The following is a 24,712-nucleotide window of genomic DNA, read 5'->3' as shown; positions in this document are numbered from 1 at the left end:
TATCGTGTATTCAACATCTGCTCTGTGACAGCTATTCTACTAAATGCTTTCCTCTCTTTATCTCAGGCAATTTTGTCTGAAAGGCATTATCTTCATTTTATAGATGTACAAATTAAGGGTCAGAGAGGTTAAGTAACTTGCCCAAAGCCACACAGCCTTGGTGGCACAGCAGGGATCTAAAGGCAGACAGCCCAGGCTCTTAACCACCAGACACTTCTTTTTTTTTTTTAAACATCCTTATTGGAGTATAATTGCTTCACATATCCACCAGGCACTTCTGTTTCTAAAAAGCTTGAGACACTAATGAGTTATCTTATTTGATAATTTGCTTCCCTGGCAATAAAATTTTTTATAAAGTTTGGACTACCAAGTACATATGTTAAGAGAACACATTTCAGAAGTGAACAGTTTCATGAGTTAATTCTAAGTACACACACCAATTAGCCAGCACCAGATTTAAACAGAACAAAACAAAACCCCGGCCCTTTTGCCCTGCAGCCCCACCCAGCAATGTAATCATGCCTATGAATTCTCCTATCTGCTGCTAATCATGTTTTAACTGCTAGCTCTGAATTCCTCAAAGGCATACTTGATGAGATGCCTTTGTCAGACCAATGGAGCATCGTAGGCAGGCACTCTTTTCCCTTTATGCTAAAGGTACGATAAAACCCACAACTTTTCATTCTCTGCATTCAGAGGGTAGACTCTGCCTCATTTAAATTAATAGCAGACGTGAAAACACACAAGCTCAAAGCCAGATGACATGGGGACAGCCAGATGGATGTAGAAAGGGCATCAAGGTCACGGGAAAAGAGCAGGTCCCCCGGGGGTTGTCAGGAGTGTCACTGGCCACTGGGAACATTTCAGCCATAGGTCTGAAAGCTGAGTGTCACAGACAAACAGGGCTGGATAGTATTCAGTCATTTGCACCCCATGTGATATTGGTCCCAGATTGCAGCAGGCAGCCTCCAAGACGGCCCCCAAGAATCCCTGTCCCTAGTGTTCCTACACAACTACATTACATTTAAATGACTAAGCGACTGGAGGTAACCATAGTGGACAGTGCAGCCCTAGGGCACTAAGAAGCCCACGTAAGGGTCTCCTGACATTCCAGGGGTAGGGAGGCAAATTTTTTTCTGTAAAGGGTCAGATAAATATTTTAGGTTTCGTGGCCATATGGTCTGTATTACCACTCAACTCTGTTCTTGCAGTGCATGAAGAGCCATGGGGCGGGGGGGAGATAAATTAGGAGTTTGGGATTAACATATACACACTACTGTATGTAAAATAGATAAACAACAAGGAACTACTGTATAGCACAGGGAACTATACTCAATATCTTGTAACCTGTAATGGAAAAGAATCTGAAAAAGAATATACATATGTACATATGTACAAAAATATATATATATATGCATATAGTTACACAACATTGTAAATTAACTATATTTCTATTTAAAAAGAAAGAAAAAAAAGAGCCATAGACGATACATAAAGGAATTGACGTGGCTGTGTTTCAATAAAACTTTATTTATAAAAAAGGCCTTCCCTGGTGGTCCAGTGGTTAAGAATTTGCCTTCCAATGCAGGGGACGCTGGTTCGATCCCTGTTCGGGAAACTAGGAATCCACATGCTGGGGTTGGGCTGTGGGGGGCAACTAAGCTTGCATGCCACAACTACTGAGCCCACGCTCTAGAGCCCATGCGCCACAACTAGAGAGAAGCCTAGCCTACCCGCTGCAAGGAAGAACCCTCGTGCCCGCCACAATGAAAGATCCCCCGTGCCTCAGCAAAGATCCTGCGTGCCGCAACTAAGACCCCATGCAGCCAAATAAATTTTTTTTTTTTTTTTTGCGGTACGCGGACCTCTTGCTGTTGTGGCCTCTCCCGTTGAGGAGCACAAGCTCCGGATGCGCAGGCTCAGTAGTTGTGGCTCACGGGCCTAGTTGCTCCGCGGCATGTGGGATCTTCCCAGACCAGGGCTCGAACCCATGTCCCCTGCATTAGCAGGCAGATTCTCAACCACTGCGCCACCAGGGAAGCCCTCTGAAGCAATTTTCAACAGCTTTATTGAGACAAAATTCACATACCATGCAATTCACCCATTTAAATTGTACAGTTCATGGACTTCCCTGGTGGTGCAGTGATTAAGAATCACGAGCCCTGGTGCGGGAAGATCCCACATGAGCAACTAAGCCCGCGTGCCACAACTACTGAAGCCTGCACGCCACAACTACTGAAGCCTGTGCGCCTAGAGCCCGTGCTCAGCAACAAGAGAAGCCACCGCAATGAGAAGCCCGTGAACCACAACGAAGAGTAGCCCCCGCTCGCCACAACTAGAGAAAGCCCGCGCACAGCAACGAAGACACAATGCAGCCAAAAATAAATAAATAAATTTATAAAAATTTTTAAAATTAAAAAAATAAAAATAAGTAAATAAATTGTACAGTTCAGGGAATTCTCTGGTGGTCCAGTGGTTAGGACTCTGCACTCTCACTGCAAGGGCCCGGGTTCAATTCCTGGTCGGATTAGGGTTAGGGTTCAGGGAGCTAAGATCCCACAAGCTGAGTTCATCCATGTTGTGGCATCTACCACTAATTCATTCCTTTTGGTGGCTGAATAATATTCCACTGTATGAATGTCACCTGTTTTGTTTATCCATTCATCAGTTGACGGACATTTGGGTTGCTCCCGCGTTTTGGTTATTATGAACAAGGCTGCTATGCACATTCACATACAAATGTTTGTGTGAACATGTGTTTTCATTTCTTTGAGGAGATGCCTAGCAGCAGAATTCCTGAGCCACATAGTAATTCTGTGTTTACCTGTTTAAGGAAGTGCCAGACCGTTTTCTAAGGTGCCCGCACTTTTCCCACCAGAAGTGTATAACGGTTCTAAGTTCCCCACATCCTTGTCAACACTTGTTATTGTCCTGAAGCGATTTGCTCCTCTCTGCCTCCACCTCCGTCTCTTACCTGGACCATGGAAGTCACCTCCTCCCTGGACTCCCAGCTTCTGCACTCAGTCTCTGCCCACACCACAGGCAGAGAGAGCCTGTTAGCACCAAGGGCAGATCCCATCCCTCCCCAGCTTAGAACTCTTGGATAGCTCCTCAATGGCTGAGAATAAATTCAAATTCCTCATCAGGCTTGGCCCATCTCTCTCTCCAGTGACATTACTCATGTCCCCACTTCCTGCCCATTCAGACCCAAACACACCAGCCTCCTATTCACTTCTTGAGGCCCCAAGGGCTGTCCAGTCTCAGAGCCACCCCCAGTGCTATTCCCTCTGCCCTAGTACTCTCTGCGGTGCTCTCCTCCTACCTCTTTCCTTCCCCTCACAGATCTGGGCTTTACTGTCACCTTTCAAGGAAAGCCTCCCCTGACTCCTACCCCAACCTAAATTACACCCCTCCCATCCTCTTTCTTATTGCATTTAGCACTGTTAGAAGTTGCATGTCTGTGTTCCAGTTTGCCCAGTGGCTGCCTCCATCTTAGGAAGGGGCCGGTGAGGGTGGGTGTGCATCAGTGCCTGGCCTGCAATGAGAACTAACTAAATATTTGTACTCATTCCTCCCCCTCCCCAACAGCCACCTCCTACCTTCCTCTTTGCACGTGCAGTTCCCTCTGCCCAAACACACTGTTCCCTCTCCTGTTCTCTGGCTCATTCCCACGGGCCTCAGTTTCATGTCACTTTCTCTTAGATGGTATTTCAGCTATTACCGTGTACTCTCTTGTTTCTTTTACTGTGACCCATGGAGGGGCGGGTGGAAGGGGGGTGGGAGGAATATATATATATTTCCTCCGGATGTTCTAGATTATTCTATCTTATTTTTCATAAACTCTGGTCACAACCCCCAGACTTGATGCCAGCCCTCGGTAATGGCTCACTGTTCTTATTTTGAAAAACTCTAGAGGACTTTCTACAAGTCCCTGTGACATGCACCTACCCACACCCAAAGTCAACGCAGGGAAGGGGTTGACTTGTTCCGTGCTGCACCCCCAAATTCTGGCATAGGGCCTGGCTGAGCACAGTGGGTTTAATGAACGTCTGTTGAGTGAATAAATGAACTAACAGCAAACCAGGGACAGAGTTAGGACTGCAACACCACCTGTGCCGTTCCCTAGGGCTCAAGAGTTCTGCCCACGTCATTTCCAAAGACTCAGGCAGCTGTGCCCCGCCTCCTGCTACCTTCACCCACCCGCCGCTTCCTCGGGGTGGGGGCGCGGGCGGGGGAAGGTGACGATTAACCCGAGCCTCCCTTCTGGATGAACCAGAACTCCATTTCCCACAAGTCTCAGGGATGGGACTACATTTCCCATGAGCCTCTGCTTTCTCCAGGGTCTGTGCCCTTCAGCCACCCTGGCAGATAATTGCATCTTTCCTTATCCCCCAGCCCCCACTTCCGTACTCTCTACCTGCATATGGTCAGTCCACCCTGCAGCCCTGGTGCCGGCACCCCCTCCCTACCACCCCTCCTGGCTTGATGAACCTGCCTCAGTTTCTCCAATGAGCCTCACTGAACCTCTCTCCCTCCCCCTCCCCTCGGGTCGCCTGTTCTGAGCGCGCCGGCTGCGCGTTTTGGACCCGGTGGGTCCTCGACCCCTACTGGGGGGCGGGGGGGCGGGGGTGGGCCTTCTGGGGAGGGGGTGTCTGGGTCGCCTCCGCTGTGTGTAGTGAGACTGCGCCTGAGATGCGCAGCTCCCGCCCAGCCTCAGCCGGGAGGGACGCATCGCAGGGGCTCACTGACTACAGAGACGTCCGCGCGCAGGGTGGGCGTCCGTGCTTCCGGTGTGTCTGCAGCTCGGGGTGCTCTGCGGGGGCGGGGGTGGGGGAGGGTGACCCCGAGACGGCGGCGGCCTGGCACGTGATGTGTGCGTCCTTGTCTGTTTTGTCTGTGTCCCTGACGGACCGAGTTCCAGTCCCCAGTCTGCCACTTCCCGGCTGTGTGCCTTGGGGCAGATGTCTGCTCCTCGGCTGTGCCTGTTTCCTCATCTGTACGATGGGAACGATAAAAGAACCTGTCTCTGAGGCAGATGTCAGGATTTAAAAGTAATATGTGTGAAACGCTGAGAACAATGCCTGGCGCGCAGTATATGCTCATAAAATAAATAAATAAACTATGATCATGTATCTTTTGTATGAGGCAAGTGCCTATGTTGTGTAATGGCTATGTAACCTCATAGCAAATGTGGGTATTTGTGATGCGTGTGTCCGTGTGTATCTTTGTATGTGTTCTGTATGCCTGTGTGGATTTGTGTATGTGATATGTGACTACGGTGGGGTACTGTGTCTTTGTAACCTTGTGTGAAATGTGTGTACGTACATCTGTGATGTGTGTGCCCAGGTATGTTTAGGTATGCAATGGTGTATCTGTGTGTTCAATGTGTGTGCTTGTGTTGTGTCTGCGTGTTTCTTGTATGTAAAATGTGTGTGACTGTGTATATGTGTATGTAATATGTATGTATCAGTGTAATATATTTATGTGTATTTTTGTAGGTGACTTTTGTAGCTTTGTATAGTCTTTGAATGTGCCGTGCATCTATATCCATGTGTGAGTTGTGCTTGTACATGTGTATCTGGGTGTGTGACATGTGTCTCTGTGTATTCATGTGAGTGAAATGGGTCTGTGTGAGACGTGTGTACCTTTGATGTATCTGTATCTATATATGTGTGTGTGTTGTGTGTATGTAGTTGCATATGTGATGTGCTGGTCTCTCCATGTATCCGCTGTGTGTCTGTGTATATTCGTGCATGGTATACTTGTGTCTGTGTTAGTGTGTGTCATGTGTATGTCTCTGTGCAAGTGATGTCTGCATATTTGTATGATGTGCATGTCTGTGTTTATCTGTGTATGTGATGCGTGTGTCTGTGGGTCTTCTTTTTTGCCCATTTGTCTGAGGAATGTCTGTGTTCGAGACTTTGTACCTTGACACGTCACCGTGATGTCTGTGTGGATCTTTGTCTGTGGCGTGTGTGTCTGTGGATTTGGGGCTTTACTTTGTCTGTGGCATGTGTGGGTCTTTGTGATGCATTTGACGTTCCTGCGTGGCCGGGTGCATCTGTGCAGGGGGCCGGCCTGCCTGTGCGTTCTTACTGCAGCCTATCATCCCTGCGTCTTTGTGTGTGACGTGTACGTGTCCCCGTCTGCCGATAGCTGTCCACCTTTGTATGTGATGTGCTTGTCTATGAGGGTCTCTGCGACATGTGTCAGCCATGTGTGGGTTGCGTGTGCCTGCCTGACATCTGCATCGTGGCGCGGAGCACACGTGTCCCTGCTGGTAGCATGTCACAGCAGTGTCCAGGCCAGGCACTGTGGGCCCTGTGTCCCCCCCCCAACAAGGGTCTGCTGGTCCCTGTCTGTCCCTCCCCCTCCCCTCCCTCCTGGCAGCCAATGCTACTGGGGAGCCAGTTGCCATGACGACGCTCCATCCTCCCTCCATCCTCCCTCCTCCCACCCTTCCTCTGACAGGCTCTCTGCTCCCCCAATCCCGGCTGCCCTCGGGGGCGGGGCCCTCATTCTCCCCCCCATCCTACCCTCTCCCCCCCCCAGCAACCCCGGCTCCCCAGCTCCTCTCCTCTGTCCGCCTCTCCATCCCTTCATCTGTCTGTCCCTTCAAGGAGGGGGAGGGGGGTACCTGAGCCAGTAAGCAGCCCCTCCCTCCCCCTGTCCTGAGTCTCCTGCCCCTCTCCTGGGCTGGGGGGAGGCCAGGGTCGCGCGGGTCCCCATGGCTGGGGGCTGAGGGCCCGCCCCCCCCTCCTCCCCAGCCGCCACCACCTCCACCTCCCTTCCATCCTCGACAAGATGCCTGCCCCCGGCGCCCTCATCCTCCTTGCGGCCGTCTCCACCTCTGGCTGCCTGGCGTCCCCGGCCCACCCAGGTAAGTCTGTCCGGCCATCCGGCTGTCCAGCGGCCCCCACCCCCACCCCGGCCTGCCTTGGAGGTCTGTCTGCGGGGCTCTGGCTCCATCACCTGTGTGGCGTCTTCCCGCAGCGAGCCAGGGCCTGGGGAGCCGCGGGGACGGTGCCTGTGTTAGCAGGGCCTGTGGGAGGAAGGCTGGGGGCTGGGTGGGGAGGGGGTCCGTTCGGGCAACATGTGTGTGTGCACACGCATGTGTGTGTGCAGGTGTGTGTAGGGAGCCGGGGAAGGACAAGGCCTCTGGGAGAATTGGGGACAGAGGGGAGGAATACTGTTTCTAAGGGGGACACAGCATTGGAGGCTGTCTCTAGCTTTGGGGGAGACCCATGGCTTGCGGAGCTGCCTTCTCAGGGACTTGGGCTGGGAACAGAGGACATGTGTGTGCCCCAAGCGTCCCTAAACGAAACAAGCCTCAACCCCCGTAACTAGGAGGTTCCAGCATGGGGCAAGAATATTCTCCCAGCCTGCATTTGGGGGCTCATCCTCTTCCCCAAACAGGGGGTAAGAAGGCTGTCGTGGGAGCGTATTTTAAATTCTGAGAGCTCCAGGCTCCACTATTACTCCTCCTTCCCTCAGTCCTCACTGAAATTCATCCAAGCCTGGGGGGTGAGGTGATGGGGGGCGTCCCAGCTTGGGGCGAGAGGAGGGACCCCACCCCCAACCCAACCACTTGAGAAGGCCCCAAACTACAACTCCCACAATGCCCTGGGCCATCCGGCTCCTCTGCCAAGGGGCCCCTGGTTGCAGAGCATCATGGGAGTCGTAGTGAAGACTAGCTGGACGAGGAGGGGCAAGGAATCCGGGAGCCAGGGCTTTGAAGCCGGGACCCCAGCCCAGTCCTGTGCCCACAGATGGATTCGCCCAGGGCCGGGCCCCTCTGGCTCCTCCCTATGCCGTGGTCCTCATTTCCTGCTCTGGCCTGCTGGCCTTCATCTTCCTCCTCCTCACCTGTCTGTGCTGCAAACGGGGCGATGTCGGCTTCAAGGTGAGGTGCATGAGGGGATTCAAGGTCGGGAGGAAGACGCCAGCAAGTCCTTTCCCCCTCAGTCCAGGTGGTAGGAGGGGGAGCGGCGTAGTGAGTCTGAGAGCCCTTCAGGCCTGAAGTTATGGCAAGGTCTAGAGCCTCGGGATGGGAATTGGACTGGGATTGGGGGACAGTTGTGAGAAAGACGGGGATAGTATTGATGAGAAGAACCACGGCATGTCTCAGCCCTGTGTTCTCCCACCCCTCCCCCCTCCCGGCCCCAGGAGTTTGAGAACCCAGAAGGGGAGGATTGCTCCGGGGAGTACACTCCCCCCGCAGAAGAGACCTCCTCTTCACAGTCGCTGCCTGATGTCTACATTCTCCCTCTGGCCGAGGTCTCCCTGCCGATGCCTGCCCCGCAGCCATCACACTCAGGTACTGCCCCGCACCCTGACTAGGGCCTCATGGCCCCACGGGACAGGGTGGAAGCCCCTGAGAGTTTTCCCTCTGGGAACAGGGCGCAGAGGCCCAAGGCAGCCAAGGGGAGAGGCGGAGGTGGGAGCCCCGGAATCTTGGAAGCAGCTTGAAGGAAGTCAGAGAACAGCTTGGTAGAAGCCATTGCTTCATCCACAACCAGATTTGGGGATTCTTGTGGGGCACTGAATGGTAAGGTCAGCCTAGATCTTAATGTCAGAGGTAGCCAATGGCACGCTGAAGTCATGTCATAGGATCTTGGGATGCCAAAGGGAAAAACAGATTGGACGTTGGAACCTTGTGGGCGGCCAATGAGGAGGCAGAGATCCCATCGTGGAATGTTGGGGCAGCCAATGAAAACAGATTTGCTGTGTCTGCTTTGACCCCAGTTCCCACTGGATTAAGGGGTGTTGATGGCACTTGGGAGGGCAGAGAGGCTCAGGTGCCTCTCCCTTTTGCCCCCCACCAGACATGACCACCCCCCTGGGCCTTAGCCGCCAGCACCTCAGCTACCTGCAGGAGATTGGGAGTGGCTGGTTCGGGAAGGTAAGTAAGTGGGGCTGGGGGTGGGCGGTGGAGGGTGCGTACAATCCAGGGCGATGCTCCTGTTCTGTGTCCATCCCCCCTGCTCCCACCACACCACTTCTCATCTGCCCCCTGCCTCGTCCCCCTGCCCCCCTCAGCCCACCCATTGCCCTCCCCTCTGTTCACCTCTCACCCACTCCCGTCCACTCCATCCCCCCGCCACCTGTCGGTCAGCGCCTCCCTCCTCACTCCATTGACCACTCCGCCTCGCCATCCGGCTCTCCACGCGTCCGTCTGTCCATCCTTCCACCCGTCCCTGCGTCCATCGGACTCTGGGCCTGTGAGTCTCTAACCCCGCGTCTGGTGGGAGTACGAGGGTGGTGGGATTGGAAGGAAGAGGCTGGAAAGAGGGGGAAGATGGGAGCCATATGGTGGGGTGGAGGGTGGTCCCTGGGATGGGACTGGGGAAACCACAGGCGCTGCCTCCTGGGTCCCCCTTGATCAGGTGATCCTGGGAGAGATTTTCTCGGACTACACCCCAGCCCAGGTGGTGGTAAAGGAGCTCCGAGCCAGCGCAGGGCCCCTGGAGCAGCGCAAGTTCATCTCAGAAGCACAGCCGTACAGGTATGGGGACTTCTCGGTGGACGTGGGGCTCGGAAGGCCCAAATATCTGAGTTTGTGCCTCAGGGAGGTAACAGTTGGAAGTGGGAGTGCAGTGTGGGGTCAGATCTGGATTCGAATCCTCCATCTACGTTTTCCGGGCTGTGCCCCTCAGTCCAGAGAATTTCCCTCCCTGAGCCTCAGGTTCTTCCTTGGGACAGAGCCAGGGAAATGAAGGCAGTGTGATGAAGGCGAGGGGACGGCACAGAAGCTGAGCCGGAGACCTGCCCCTCTCCACTCTGAACCTCAGTATCTTCCTCTGGAAAGTGAGTCCAGGAAGTCTGAGCAGCCTCATGCAGAGGGCAGCTGAGAGGATGCGAGGTGACCCTGTGTCAGGCACTGGGTACCTCAAGGTGGTTCCCTTCCTCAGGCCCCTGCTTGTGCGTGAGGAAGGACAGAATCAGAATCACAGACCAGGGTCCTCCCACCGCTGCCCCCATTGGACTGGGAGGTCTGGGAAGGCAGGACCCTGTCCCTCCCCTGCCTGGTCTCCCCTCCACTCTAAGGGCTTCTAGACAAGAATTAAATAAACATTTGTTCCATGAATGCCCTGTGGGGTAGTGAGCGCCCTGTCATGGAAAGGGTGCATACACGGGGACCTCTTGTCAGAGGGTTGTAAAAGTGAGCTTTGCCCAGAGATTTTATCAGCCCCTTCCTCTGAAACCTCCCATGGTTTTCTGTGGCCCGGAGGACAAAGTCCCAGTGGTCCCTACAGCCCACAAGCCCTGTTCCCTTCCTGCCACCAGCCCTCTCGCCCCTGCCACCCGGTCTCCCCACTGACCCTCCCATACGCCAGCTTCTTTCCTGCCGCAGGACCGCCGTCCTTGCTGTTCCCTCTGTCTAGAATATCACTCCTGCCTCACCCAGCCCCAGTTTCAGATGGTGGGAACCCTTGCCCTTCCTGGGTCCCAGATCAGAAAGGCCTTCCCTCACACATACACACTCACACACACACACACACTCTCTCTCTCTGTCTTTCTCTCTCCCTCTCCCACCTAAGGAGGACCCTGGGATGCTCCATCGCATCAACTTGTGTATTTTCTGCGTAACACGTATCCTAGTTTGTCATTATTTCATCCTTTTACTTGCTTCCTTGCCTGTCTCTCTCTAGGCCTGTGCTGGCAAGCACTAGCCACATATGGCTATTTAAATTTATCTTAAATAAAATGCAATCAAGTTCAAAATGTCTTTCCTCAGCTACCTCTGCCACATTTTGAGAGCTCGGTTGTCACATATGGCCGGTGGCTCCCGTGTTAGATCAGATCTAGAGGTGAAATGACTTCTGTGAGGTTACACACTTGGGAAAGATGGAGACAGGATTCAGACCCCCAAGCCTGACCCTTATCCACAATGTGAGGATAAAAGAGGGGCATCCCCCAGTGTTGGAGGGGACAGTGACATTTCTTGAGGAAATGATGTTGAAACTAAGGGATGAGGAGGACTTTGATGAGAGGAGAGTGTTCTCCACAGAAAGAAGTGTACATGCAAAAGGCTTGGAGCCTAAGCAGGCACCTGTGAGTCTGGAGAGAAGTACACGGGCGTGAAGAATGATGCTGGGGAAGGCAAAGGGGCAGGAGAGACCGAGGAGTGAGCCAGGCTCTGTCCCAGGGTACCGGGGAGCCATGGAGGGTCGTGAGCAGGTGGGCATCAGGTCAGGGACAGACTGGAAGGGAGAGACTGGAGGCAGGGAGGCCGGCAGGAGGCTGAGAAGAGTCCAGGAGGTGAGGAGGAGGCTTGATCTGGGGCTGTAGGGAGGGCAGGGGAGGGGGAAGAGTCAGGGGGCAGGAAGAAAGGCTGAGGGGCTGGTGAGCCAGAAGGAGGGGCAAGGAGGTGCCTGGGGGTTTGGCTCAGGGACTGGGAGACAGTGGGGTGGTCCTGAGGTGGGGATGTGGGGAAGGAGTAAGGAAACTGAGACCAAAGAGGTTGAAGCAACAGTTTGGTTTTGCTGGGAGGTGGGGTGGGACACAGGGCTGGGGTGGGATGGAAGGGGCTGTTTCCTGACCCAGGGAACCCCCTTCCCCTCGCAGGAGCCTGCAGCACCCCAACGTCCTCCAGTGCCTGGGCGTCTGCGTGGAGACACTGCCCTTTCTGCTGATTATGGAGTTCTGTCAACTGGTGAGGGTCTGGGGCGGGGGAGGCAGAGCCGGGAGCTGGGCGGGGTGAGGGCTCAGGGCAGTTCCTAGGGATCTGCAGCAATGACGTCATCATCATCATCATCATCATAGCAAGACCTGTGACAAGCACTGCCATCTCTGTAGATGAGCGCTCACTCCCCAGGTGGTGCGCCCTGAACTAGCGCATGAGGTGGGTGGGTGCTGTTCCTGTGCGCTTCTAAGCAGCAGGGGAAACTGAGGCCCAGAGGGGGCTGCCCACTGAGGGCAGAGGTCGTCCCATCCTCGCCTCGGATTGCCTGGTGTGGGTGCCTGGGAGGGGGCGGTGGTGCTGACCCCTCCCTGCCCTCTCTCCCAGGGGGACCTGAAGCGTTACCTCCGGGCCCAGCGGCCCCCCGAGGGCCTGTCCCCTGAGCTGCCCCCTCGAGACCTGCGGACACTGCAGAGGATGGGCCTGGAGATCGCCCGCGGGCTGGCACATCTCCACTCCCACAACTATGTGCACAGGTGGCAGCCCGGGAGCCACCGGGAGGAATTGCGGGGGGGAGGGGACTACTTAGGGGAAAGAGGCCAGGCTCCGGGGGGTGGGAGGTGAGGCCACAGGGGAGGGGTTTAAGGATGGAAGGAGGCCTGAGTGGGAGACACAAAAAGGGGTGAAAGCCCAGGAGGGTCAGGGGGAAGAGGCGGAGTCAGGAGAGTAGGGGAGGAGTCAGGAAGGGAGGAGGGGTCACAGAAGAGAGGGAGGAGTCAGTGGAGGGGGAGGAGTCAAGGGAGGAGAGGAGGAGGGAGGAAAAGAAGAGGGAAGGGGAGCAGTGAGGGAAAGTGGGCGGGGTCTAGGAAGGGGGGCGGGCTTCCCCAAGCTACCCGCTTCTTACCTCGCCCCCCTCGCCCGCCCCCAGCGACCTGGCCCTGCGCAACTGCCTGCTGACCTCCGACCTCACCGTGCGCATCGGAGACTACGGGCTGGCGCACAGCAACTACAAGGTGAGGGCTGGCCTCCATCAGAGCTGGGAGGGGGCGGGGGGCGCCCCGGCCTGCTTGACCGCGCCCCGTGCCGCCCACACCCAGGAGGACTACTACCTGACACCCGAGCGCCTGTGGATCCCGCTGCGCTGGGCAGCGCCCGAGCTCCTCGGGGAGCTGCACGGGACCTTCATGGTGGTGGACCAGAGCCGCGAGAGCAACATCTGGTGAGGGGCCCGGGCCGGGGGGGCGGCCGAGGAGGGCAAGGAAGGCGGAAGGCTCACAGGTTCTACGGTTGGGGAAACTGAGGCCTGGACGGGCCCCCTGGCCCGTTAGGGCAGGGCTCTGACCTTCCTCTGCCCTCTGCTCCCCTCAGGTCCCTAGGGGTGACCCTATGGGAGCTGTTTGAGTTTGGGGCACAGCCCTACCGCCACCTATCAGACGAGGAGGTCCTCGCCTTCGTCGTGCGTCAGCAGCACGTCAAGCTGGCCAGGCCGAGGCTCAAGCTGCCTTATGGGGACTACTGGTGAGGGCGGGGCCTGACCCCGGACCCCTGACCTTCCACCTCCCACCCCAGGATGATCCCAGAATCCCCCGCCTCATTTCACACTCTCCCCCCTCCACAATTGCACCACTTGCTGCCAGCGCTAGAATGGAGTGGGGACGTCCCCACCCCTTCCGCCAGCATCTGCTACTTGGAGCAGGGAAACTGAGGCATGGAGTGACAGCTGGTGTTTGAACCTAGTTTCTCCAGCCCTAGAAGAGCCCTGCTGCTTGCTTGTCTCTGATTCCAAAACTTGGAACCCAAACGCGAAGGCCACCTTAACCGTCATTTCCGCACATGCGCCTTGCTGTCTGTCCTCTCTTCTTCTAGCTCTCTGTCTCCCTCTCTCTGGTTTCTGTTCCCCCCTCTCTCTGGGTCTCGGTCCTCTTCTCCCTGGGTCTCTGCCCCCCACTTTCTCCTGGTCTCTGCCCACCCCCGGTGACCCCCCTCCCCCCAGGACTCTGCCCTCCTCACTCTTGCCTCCTCCCCCTCCCCCAGGTACGACATCCTGCAGTCCTGCTGGCGGCCGCCTGCCCAGCGCCCCTCGGCCTCTGATCTGCAACTGCAGCTCACCTACCTGCTCTCTGAGCGGCCCCCAAGGCCCCCGCCGCCGCCGCCGCCCCCCCGAGATGGTCCCTTCCCCTGGCCCTGGCCCCCGCAGCACAGCGTGCCCCGCCCGGGGACCCTGTCCTCTCCGTTCCCCCTTCTGGATGGCTTCCCTGGGGCTGACCCGGACGACGTGCTCACGGTCACCGAGAGTAGCCGTGGCCTCAACCTTGAGTGCCTGTGGGAGAAGGCGCGGCGGGGGGCCGGTCGGGGCGGGGGGGCACCCACCTGGCAGCCGGCGTCCGCACCCCCGGCCCCCCACGCCAACCCCTCCAACCCCTTCTACGAGGCGCTGTCCACGCCCAGCGTGCTGCCGGTCATCAGCGCCCGCAGCCCCTCCGTGAGCAGTGAATACTACATCCGCCTCGAGGAGCATGGCTCCCCGCCAGAGCCCCTCTTCCCCAATGACTGGGACCCCCTGGACCCAGGAGTGCCTGCCCCCCAGGCCCCCCAGGCCCCCCCCGAGGTCCCCCAGCTGGTGTCCGAGACCTGGGCCTCCCCCCTCTTCCCGGCGGCCCGGCCCTTCCCGGCCCAGTCCTCAGCCTCCGGCAGCTTCCTCCTGAGCGGCTGGGACCCCGAGGGCCGGGGCGCCGGGGAGACCCTGGCAGGAGACCCCGCCGAGGTGCTGGGGGAGCGGGGGGCCACCCCGTGGGCCGAAGAGGAAGAGGAGGAGGAGGAGGGCAGCTCCCCGGGGGAAGACAGCAGCAGCCTTGGGGGGGGCCCCAGCCGCCGGGGCCCCCTACCCTGTCCCCTGTGCAGCCGCGAGGGGGCCTGCTCCTGCCTGCCCCTGGAGCGGGGGGACGCCGTCGCCGGCTGGGGCGGCCACCCTGCTCTTGGCTGCCCCCATCCCCCCGAGGACGACTCGTCCCTGCGGGCGGAGCGGGGCTCCCTGGCCGACCTGCCCCTGAACCCCCCCGCCTCGGCCCCCCCCGAGTTTCTGGACCCCCTCATGGGGGCGGCGGCGCCCCAGTACCCCGGGCGGGGGCCACCTCCCGCTCCCCCCCCGCCGCCGCCACCTCCTCGGGCCCCCGCGGACCCGGCCGTGTCCCCCGACCCCCCCTCGGCCGTGGCCAGTCCCGGCTCAGGCCTGTCGTCTCCGGGCCCCAAACCGGGCGACAGCGGCTACGAGACCGAGACCCCTTTTTCCCCCGAGGGAGCCTTCCCCGGTGGGGGGGCAGCAGAGGAGGAAGGGGTCCCTCGACCACGGGCTCCCCCCGAGCCCCCCGACCCGGGAGCGCCCCGGCCACCCCCAGACCCGGGTCCCCTCCCGCTCCCGGGGGCCCGGGAGAAGCCGACCTTCGTAGTTCAAGTGAGCACCGAGCAGTTGCTGATGTCCCTGCGGGAGGACGTGACAAGGAAGCTCCTGGGGGAGAACGGGGCAGCCGCCCGCGAGACAGGGCCCAGGAGGGCGGCGAGAGGCCCCGGGAACCGAGAGAAAGCCCCGGGCCCAAGCAGGGGCCCCACAGTCCTGGACAGCGGGAAGCAAGCCCCAAGCCCGCACGAGGGCCTGAGCCTCCCCGTGAACGGGGTGACAGTGCTGGAGAACGGGGAACAGAGAGCCCTGGGCGTCGAGGAGAAGGTGGCGGAGAACGGGAGCCCGGGGTCCCCAGAGAGAGAAGAGCAAGTGCTGGCGAATGGGGAGCTGCCACCCCCAAGGAGGGAGGAGAAAGTGCTGGAGAATGGGGGCCTGGGGTCCCCGGCGAGAGAAGAGCAAGTGCTGGTGAATGGGGGACTGACACCCCCAAAGATCGAGGAGGTGTCAGAGAATGGGGGCCTGAGACTCCCCAGGAACCCGGAGAGGCTGCCAGAGACTGGGCCTTGGAGAGCCCCAGGGCCCTGGGAGAAGATGCCCGAGAGTGGGGCTCCAGCCCCCATGAACGGGGAGCCAGCCCCAGAGACCTCGCTGGAGAGAGCCCTGGCACCTGGCGCAGTGGCCTTGGCCCTGAACGGCGGGGAGACAGCCCCTGGCCCCACTGGCCCAGCCCCCAGGAGCTGGGTGCAGGAACCCGGGACCGAGAGGAGAGCCCCCGAGACTGGGGGGGCACCGAGAGCCCCCGGGGCTGGGAGGCTGGACCTCGGGAGTGGGGTCCGAGCCCCAGTGGGCATGGGGATGGCCCCCGGCGGCGGCCTCGGAAGCGGCGTGGACGCAAAGGCCGGATGGGTCGACAGCACGAGGCCACAGCCGCCTCCACCGCCGCTGGAAGCACAGCCGACGAGGCCGGAGCCGGCGCCCCAGAGAGCCAGGCTGGAGGCAGCCTCCGAGGGAGAGCCCGGGGTCCCAGACAGCAGAGCCGGCGGAGACACAGCACCCAACGAAGACGGGGACCCCCCCAAGCCCGAGAGGAAGGGCCCCGAGATGCCACGACTGTTCTTGGACTTGGGACCCCCTCAGGGGAACAGCGAGCAGATCAAAGGTGAGCAGGCTGCTGGGGGCACGGGAGCGCGGCTGGGGCCCGAGGCCCAGCTCCTTCCAAGATGTAGGGTGCAGTTGAGAAGCTCAGGCTCCCGGGTACCAGACAGGTCAGCCTGATGGTGACAAGTGCAGACCCTAGAGCCACACTCCCTGGGCTCAGATCCTGGCTTTGCCCCTTCCTAGCTGTGATCTTGGACAGATGACCTTCTCTGTGCCTCAGTTTCCCCACCTGCCAAAAACGGATGACAAGGATAGCACTTGCCTAATAGGATTGTGAGGGTTAAATGAGTTAGGACTTCCAAAGCCTTTGGCCCAATGCCTGGCACTTCTAAGCACCTGCTGTTATATCACAATTCACGTCAACTAGGGGTTGCAAACTCAGATGCCCACAGGGGGTCAGACAATATAAGAGAATGAATGACAGGTGGGAATGAATGAATGAATGAGAGCTGGGAGACGTGCGGTAGGAGTCGGGGAGGAAATGCAGCCACTTCTCAGCTCCATTCAGGAATGCCCACCTGGTGTTGCCAAATCTGCTGCTTTCCCCCTTTAAGCCAGAGTTCTGGGTGTTTTAATGGTTGAAACCAATTCAAAAGAAGCCTTTCTGTGGGCTGGGCTGCCAGTGCGTGATCTCTGGTTTAAACTTTCCAACAAGCTGAGGCATCTATCTATTCATTGTGCCAGGCCTCCTGTGCACCAGGTCCTGAGCTGTCCAGGGCTGAGACCCAGGGAGCCTCAGACCCTGCCCTGCCCACCGCAGTACTGGTGGCTTGAAAGCCTAGTAGAAAGGCCTTTTCTGGAAACTTGAGTTTTGATAGGAACACAGGAAATAGTTTGTCATAGAGAGGGGACAATTTAAGAGAAGATAAATGGAGAGTAAAATAAACAGCCCCTGTTTAGATGTGGACATAGGGACTGTGGTTCCACTGGAATCATCCAGAGGCCTGATTTCCTTAAATACTGGTATGAAAGTTATAAATGACTGGGCCTGTTTTATATTGGCAACCTCACAGCCACACTTGAGGGAAGGGTTGTTATCTCTGTTTGCCAGAGGAGCCTGAGGCTCAAGAGGGAAAGGTCAGGAAGGGGACTGAGCACAGAACCTTCCTTCCTCAAACCCACAGCATTAGAACACTACCACTTCCTCAAGGTTGTTGTGGGGAGTTTGCAACCAGCTGTGTCAGGAAGGACCCTGGGCAGCATGAAAATGACAGGGGATGAGCAACTAAGATGCCTCAGAGGATCTGAGGTGGGGGCGGGGGGTCGGTGTTGTTGGGTGTGAAGAGACTGGGAATAGCATGCTTTTCTTTTTTTTTTTTTAAATCCGGCGAACTCCTACTCATCCTTCATGACCCCACTCAAATTCCCCCTTCCCTGGGAAGCCTTCCTGATTTCGAAAGACTGTCACCCTGTCCTTCCTCTAGGTATCCATATCCCTTGATAGCTTCCTCTATAAAGCCCCACTCCACCCCATCACCTTGAGATGGGTGGTCAGGGAAGGCCTCAATGAGGAGGTGACTTCTGAGCAGACATGAAGGAAGTGAGCCAGGTGGACATCTGGGAGAAGGATGTTTCAGGTAGAGGACACTGAGATGGGCATTAACTTGGCATGTTCAGGGAATAGCAAAAGGCTGGTGAAGCTGGAGTTGAGTGAATGAGGGGTGGAGAGTGACTTGGTCCACATCCATCTTTCTCCTTGCCCTGCCCTGACCCTCTTCTCATCCCCACCATCGCCCCCCACAGGGCCTGGCACACAGCTCACTTATGCAGTAATGGAGGAATGAGTGGCCCCTCCATTTACCAGTGAGGAAACAGGCTCAGAGAGGTGGATCTGCTTGTCCAGGGACACACAACAAGAGAGCAGGGTAGGCTTGGGATTTGAAGTGAGGTTTCCTCCTCCAGGGACCTGAAGTCCTTCCCTCCCAGCAGGTTGAGATCAAGGAGTCTTAGGGCAGGGAAAGGACCTGGAGATGGCTAGACACCCCAACTTTCTGGCGATTGAGGGCCAAAAAGGGAAAGAAAGTACCTTGGTCAACATTGTGTAGCAGGGAACATTTATTCGCTAATCTCACAAATATTGACTGAGTACTTCTGTGTGCTTGGGGACGCAGCCAGAATGAGCCCAACTCAGTCTCTGTTCTGTGGCAAGGCAAACATTAATCACACGGCCACAGAATTACAGTTCTATACTGAGATCAACCGCTAGGAAGGCGAGGTGCTTGGTACTGTGGGGTGCAGAGCGTGTTGCCTGGCCTGACCTCTTGGGAGACCTCCAAAGGCTTTGAAAGTCCAGACAGAGCTGGACGGTGAATAGGACTTGAGTTAGATAAGGAAGTTCCAGGCAGAGGAGGGAACAGCCTATGCAAAGGCTCAGAGGTGGGAGGAATGGGGATATGGCCCATGTGGTTGGATGGGGGTCAAGCCAGAATGAGGTGGGGACAGAACCAGGAGAGGTCAGCAGAGCCAGGGCACTCGGGCCTGGTGGCCCCGGGAGAAACTGGGGCTTTGTGCTGTGGGCACTGGGGAGCCACGGGGAGGGTTAAGCACTGGAGTAGGGGGAAGACCGCTACCCTTCTGCTTGGAGACCCCCAGTGCAGCCTTTTGGTTCACAAGGGTGGAAACAGGCCCAGACTGTGTGGCTGAGATTACCTGAGGACACAGAGTTAGGCGGGAGGGCATGCCTCAGTTTCCCCAGAACAGGAGCTCACCGGGTGTCTCCCCTCGCAGCCAAGCTCTCGCGGCTCTCGCTGGCGCTGCCGCCGCTCACGCTCACGCCGTTCCCGGGGCCGGGCCCGCGGCGACCCCCGTGGGAGGGCGTGGACGCCGGGGCGGCTGGCGGGGAGGCCGGCGGGGCGGGGGCGTCGGGGCCGTCGGAGGAGGACGGGGAGGACGAGGACGAGGACGAGGAGGAGGACGAGGAGGCGGCGGCGGGCGCGCTGGCGGGGCCGCGGGGCCCCGGGAGAGCGCGGGCAGCCCCGGTGCCCGTCGTGGTGAGCAGCGCCGACGCGGACGCGGCCCGCCCGTTGCGGGGGCTGCTCAAGTCTCCACGCGGGGCCGACGAACCCGAGGACAGCGAGCTGGAGAGGAAGCGCAAGATGGTCTCCTTCCACGGGGACGTGACCGTCTACCTCTTCGACCAGGTGGGCTGCCCCCGCGCAGGACCCCGGGGCTGGGTCTAGGGAGGGGCGGGGCCTGGGTGAAGACCAAGCCTAGATTGGGGGCGGGGTCTGCAGGGCGGGGCGTGGGAGAGCGGGCCAGGGAATGGGGCGGGACTTGAAGAACCAGATGAGGCCTTGGGTGTAGGGGCGGGGCCTGGGATTGGGGCTGGGCCTGGAGGAAGGCCGCGCCTCAAGTGGGGGCGGGGCCTGCAGGGTGAGGGCGGGGCCTGGGGATGGGGCGGGGGCCAGGGGAAGGGGCGGGGCCAGGGGAAGGGCCGAGTCCAGAGCAGAGGTGGGGCCTGGGGTGGGGGAAGGTGCTGGAGAGCTAGGGGGAGGCCTGGAGATGAGAAGGGATCCGGAAGGAAAGCGCGGTACCTGGTAGTCAGAGGCTAAGGAGAAAGTGAGAGGATTAGGGCGTGGTCTGTAAGGTGGGGGCGGAGCCTAGTGAAGTTCGGGATGGGGTTTCTGCACCAGCGCTCTAATGTTGTGGAGGCCGAGGGGCCTGCTCAGGATGGAGGGGATCTTATCCACTAGGGATGGGCCATGGAGAAGCTGCAGGTAGGGCTTAAAGAGATGCTGCTTGTAGTGTTAAGATACTAAGTGCAGTAGTGGGTTCAGGCTAATGAACTGGGGCGGGGCTAAGAGAGATGGGTTGAGGATTGTGTTAAAAGTAACTAGCCTGGGAGGTTAGTGTTGAAGAGAAAAACAGGGCGGTGTGGTGCTTGTGGACTGGGTCCGTGTCTAGATGAACGTGGGACGGGGCATACTAAGCTCCTGAGCTGAGTGAGAACAGGGTCAGGAGCTGAGGCCTAGGGCACTGAAACAAACTGGAGCGGGGCCTCTTTAGAGGGCGGGGCTTAGGGGCTCGCGGGAGGGTCCGGAGATGCTCAAAATGGGTTAAGGGTTTGGAGGACCATAGGAGCAGGTAGTTGTGGGGCCCGCACTTGGACGCCTGTGGCCGAGATCTAGGACGTGAGTAAGGGTCATGGAGACGGGACGGGACTTACGGAGACAGTCCTGGGTTAGGGGCTTCCGTGGAGGCAGCGCGTTAAGGAGCCGGGAGAGAATTCCTGCAGTGGACTGCTTAGCTGTGAGCGGGACTCCGTGGTCGGGGGAGGAGCTTCAGGCCGGGGGAGGTTAAAGCTGGCCTGAGGCTTCGAAGGCAGATTAGGGGATCTCCAGAGAGAGCGATTGTAAATTGGGATGCCTGAAGCCCCAGAAATGTTAGCGGGGTTTGTTGCTTGTTGGGATGCAGTGAGTGGGATGTGACGGTTTGCCCCCTCTTGTCTCCCCTAATATGCCTTCACAGGAGACGCCAACCAACGAGCTGAGTGTCCAGGGCCCCCCCGAGGGGGACACGGACCCGTCAACGCCCCCAGCGCCCCCGACGCTTCCCCACCCCGCCACCCCCGGAGATGGGTTTCCCAGCAACGACAGCGGCTTTGGTGAGGGGCGGGGCGGGGCAGAGTTGGGGGCGGGGTCGATGGGAAGGGCAGTGGCGGGGCGGGGCCTGCTGAGGGGCGGGGTTGGAGGGCTGAGGAGTGACGGAGGGTCTGACCGCGTCCTCTCCTCTCCCTCCTCACCCACCACCCACCCCCCGCCCCCAACGCTAGGAGGCAGTTTCGAGTGGGCGGAGGATTTCCCCCTCCTCCCCCCTCCAGGCCCCCCCCTGTGCTTCTCCCGCTTCTCCGTCTCGCCTGCGCTGGAGACCCCGGGGCCCCCCGCCCGGGCCCCCGACGCCCGGCCCGCAGGTATCGTGCTTCAGACCCTTGGCCCTGCCCCACGTCTGCCAATCTCTGTCCCCATCTGTCTCTCCCACTTTCTTGTCCCCATCTCTCTGAATTTCTTTGCCTCTCTCCCAGTTTCTTCCTTCCCCTCTCTCGGTCTGGCTGCTCACCAGTGAAATCCCACCCACCTCTGGAACCCGCTCACACCAAGAGGTGTCCATCAGATGGGCTTGGGCAATCACGCCCTTCCCTGAGCCTCAGTTTCCCTTCTGTAAGGATCCCCTCTGAGTCTTGCCCATCTTTTTTTTTTTTTTTTTTTTGGCCGCTCCCCTTGGCATGTGGGATCTTAGTTCGCCGACCAGGGATGGAACCCGCTCCCCCTTAACCACTGGACCGCCAGGGAAGCCCCAAATCATTTTTCTTTCTGTCTGTCTTTCTTTCTCTCTCTCTCTCTCTCTCTCCCTGCCTCTCTCCCTCTCTTTCTTTCTTTCCCATCTTTGCCCCATCTTTGTGCTAAGATTCCTGTCTGGTACTTGGTGGATCTTGATCCCATCTCCTTCGGGGGGCATAGGTTGATCAGAGGCAGACAAGAAGCCAGAGGAAACCAGGGATCTCAAAGCTGGTTAGTATGAACCAGAGCAGAGAGGACATGGCCAGGGAGCATCATAGCAGTAACAGCAAACACTCCCATAGACCCTAGAATGTGCTTGCAACATCTTACCCCATTTAATCCTCCCTATGATTCCATGGGGTGTATTCTAGTCTCATCCTCATTTTACAGAAGAGAAAACTGAGGCACAGAGAGGCATGAGGAACCGGGGCACAAACCCTGGCTGCCTGGCCTCTGAGTCTGTGTCCACTCCAGTAGTCAGCATTTGTCAGGTACCTTTCTTGCGTTTCACTTACGCCATAATGCTAATCCTCACCACTACCTTGGGAGAACATCCCTGCATACAGGGCTTGCACTGGGCCAGGCAGGTGGAGGTGTTCCCAGAGGTCAGAACTAAGTAGGGGGAAGGTGCAACTGGCTCTTTTCAGGGGGGACTCCATACCTGCTCCCCTACGCTGTGCCTGAGTTCAGGTGTTGGCCCTGCCACTTCTTGGCTGGGTGACCTAGGGCAAGTCGCTTTCCCTCTCTGTACCTCAGTTTCTGTAGAATGAGGGGGATAACAGGATCTAACTCCTAAGTTTGTTAAGGGGATTAAATGGCTTAATCTTCCCCTTGCACGCAGCAGTGGTCTTTAACTGGTAGCTGTTACTGCGTTTAATGAAGTAGATGCTTATTGAGCATCGGCTGAACTGGGCTCGGGGAATTCCGTGCTGGGCAAGATCAGAGAGCCCCCTTCCGCCCTACCCACAGCACTGCCCCACAGTCCCACAGTAAGTGAATAAGTGCCAACGCAGGGTTGCTGAGAAAGCAGATGACAAGAGGAAAGGGCTTGTGTCCTCAGTGATGGATGGAAGGGTCCTTTAACCAGGGACTTGAAGGGTTGGTTGTCATTAACTAGGTGAAGGGGAAGGGGACAGCGTGCTAGCAGGCGGGACAGCTTGCAGAGGGCCTGAGGCAGGAGAGAGCTTGGCTGATTCATGGAACAGAAGGGAAGTGGGTGTGTCTGGAGGTTACTTGCAGAGTTGGGTGGAGGGGGGTGGGTGTGGGAAGTGAGAGCAGGACAGACCCCGCAGGGCTTGAGGGTAAGCTGAGGGGCGGGGACTTTGTCCTGGGGGCACTAGGGAGCCACGGGAGGACTGTGAGCTGGGGAGGGGCAGCATCAGCCCCTGGTGTAGGAAGACTTCTCCCGGGCCTTGTGGGGGCCAGTGGAGGCAGGGGGGCTGGGGAGGAGGCCAGGCAAGGCTCCAGGGGGGAGAGGAGAGGACATACAGAGTCAAGGGCAGGAGGGATGGGCTGAGGGTTGACCCTTCACTTGGCAACATCCTCAGATTTCACCCCCAGATATCACTTCCTCCCAGAGGTCTTCTCGGAGGCCCCCAAGAAGACAGGGTGAGGTGGGTTCCAGGGCGTGGGGACACCAGCCAAGTGTTGAGTCAGGGCTGAGGCCCATAGGGCCAGCAATCCAGGATGACTTCACCTTTTTTCACCTGGAGAGGAGAGGGAGGGCCCGATCACACAAAACCCCAAATCCCTTTACTCAGTCCTTAGATATTCGGCAGCTGGGCTGGGAAGCTGCTGAGCCGGTTTCGAGACCACGGCTGGGGGGTGGGGGGTGGGGCAGGCGGATCCCCCTTCTTCCTCAGACCCCTGTGCTCGGCGTGGCTCTGCCCACTTCACACACGTTCCCTGGGTGCTGAGTGATGCCAGGAATCTCAGAGTTTCCCTACTCCTTTGAAAAGGACACGAGGGTCATGCTCCCCATTTAAAGAGAGGGAAACCGAGGCTCAGGGACTGGAAGTGAGGGCAATGACTTGACCCAGGCCACTCAGGTGAGAAGTGTGAGGTGGAGTGGGAAGGTGGCCGGTGGGTAGCCCTGGTTGAGAGTCTCCACCCCACAGACCTTGGTTTTCTGGGTCTGTTGTATGGGTGGGAGGCTCTCCTTCCGCTGGGAGAGAAGGGATCGTGGTGGGAAAGTCTGGTGGGACGGCACTTTGTGCAGGGCCTCTACTGGATGCTGGGGATGCAGCAGTGACCAAATGCAGTCCCATCCTCTCTGATCTTCCAGTCTAGAGGGGCAAGCAGACAGGAAGCTAGCTCTTTGACGATGACTGCGATTATCCCAGAGGAGAAATGTGAAAGAAAATAACTATAGTGGAAGGGAATTCCCTGGTGGCCCCATGGTTAGGACTCAGTGCTTTCACGGCCGAGGTGAAATCCCTGGTCAGGGAACTAAGATCCCACAAGCCATGCGGCGCTGCCCAAACCCCCCCCCCCCCCCCACTATAGTGCAGTGAGATAGAATGACCTTGGGGGGTGAGGGGGACGACTGCTTGCCTGAGAATGGCCTGGAGAAGACCCCTGAAGAGGGGGCACGGCGACGGAGGCCTGAGTTCTATGGGAAGGGCTAAGGGCATGCCAGGCAGTTGGAACAGCCAGTGCAAAGGCCCTGGGGTAGGACTGTGCTTGGAGGAACAGCAAGGAAGCAGACCACTGTGGCTGGAGCAGAGTGAGTCGGGGGCGGGAGTAAGTGAGGACAGAAAAAGGACAGAGCAGATCGGGGGGGGGGGGGGCCCTCCCCATGGTGAGGGCTTGGTTTTCACTCCGATCGGCAAGCCAGAAGCCATGAGCCTTTCTGCCCAGTAATTCCAGTTCTCTCTCCTCTCCCTCCATCCTCAGGCCCCGTGGAGAATTGACTCCCCGAAGACCTGACCCCCCTGCACCCCCAGAAGAGGGGTTGAGAGTAGAATCCTCTGTGGACGATGGAGCCACTGCCACCACCACAGACGCCGCCTCCGGGGAGGCCCCCGAGACCGGGCCCTCCCCCTCCCCCACCATGTGCCAAACGGGAGGCCCTGGCCCTCCGCCCCCCAGCCCGCCGGACGGCTCCCCTGAGCCCCCTGACCCCCTCGGTGCCAAATGAGGCAGGAAGCCCCTCCCCCCTCCCTGGAGAGCCGCCTTTCTCGGAACTGAACTGAACTCTTTAGGGCCTGGAGCCGCTCTGCACAGCGGAGGCCCCTCCTCACCCACTCCCAGCCCCAG

General features: G+C 58.2%; 1 protein-coding gene across 1 annotated transcript; it reads left to right on the top strand.

Moving 5' to 3' along the window:
- Positions 1-4,724: 4,724 nt before the first annotated feature.
- Positions 4,725-24,593, top strand: LMTK3 (lemur tyrosine kinase 3; the record flags this gene model as incomplete). Its single annotated transcript, XM_079724122.1, has 17 exons — positions 4,725-4,771; positions 6,768-6,880; positions 7,770-7,903; positions 8,167-8,317; positions 8,826-8,902; positions 9,387-9,505; positions 11,569-11,656; positions 12,011-12,159; positions 12,552-12,636; positions 12,721-12,842; positions 12,992-13,141; positions 13,658-16,179; positions 18,906-19,318; positions 20,646-20,781; positions 20,950-21,087; positions 23,002-23,062; positions 24,350-24,593. The coding sequence occupies exons 2-17, from the start codon at positions 6,805-6,807 to the stop codon at positions 24,591-24,593; spliced, it is 4,665 nt and encodes a 1,554-aa protein (XP_079580248.1). The 5' UTR covers positions 4,725-4,771; positions 6,768-6,804.
- Between the last annotated feature and the right edge of the window lie 119 nt (positions 24,594-24,712).

The sequence above is a fragment of the Hyperoodon ampullatus genome, assembly GCF_949752795.1.
Source record: "Hyperoodon ampullatus genome assembly, chromosome: 18".
In the NCBI taxonomy this organism is placed as follows: domain Eukaryota; kingdom Metazoa; phylum Chordata; class Mammalia; order Artiodactyla; family Ziphiidae; genus Hyperoodon; species Hyperoodon ampullatus.
This window is presented reverse-complemented; position numbering and strand designations above follow the sequence as displayed.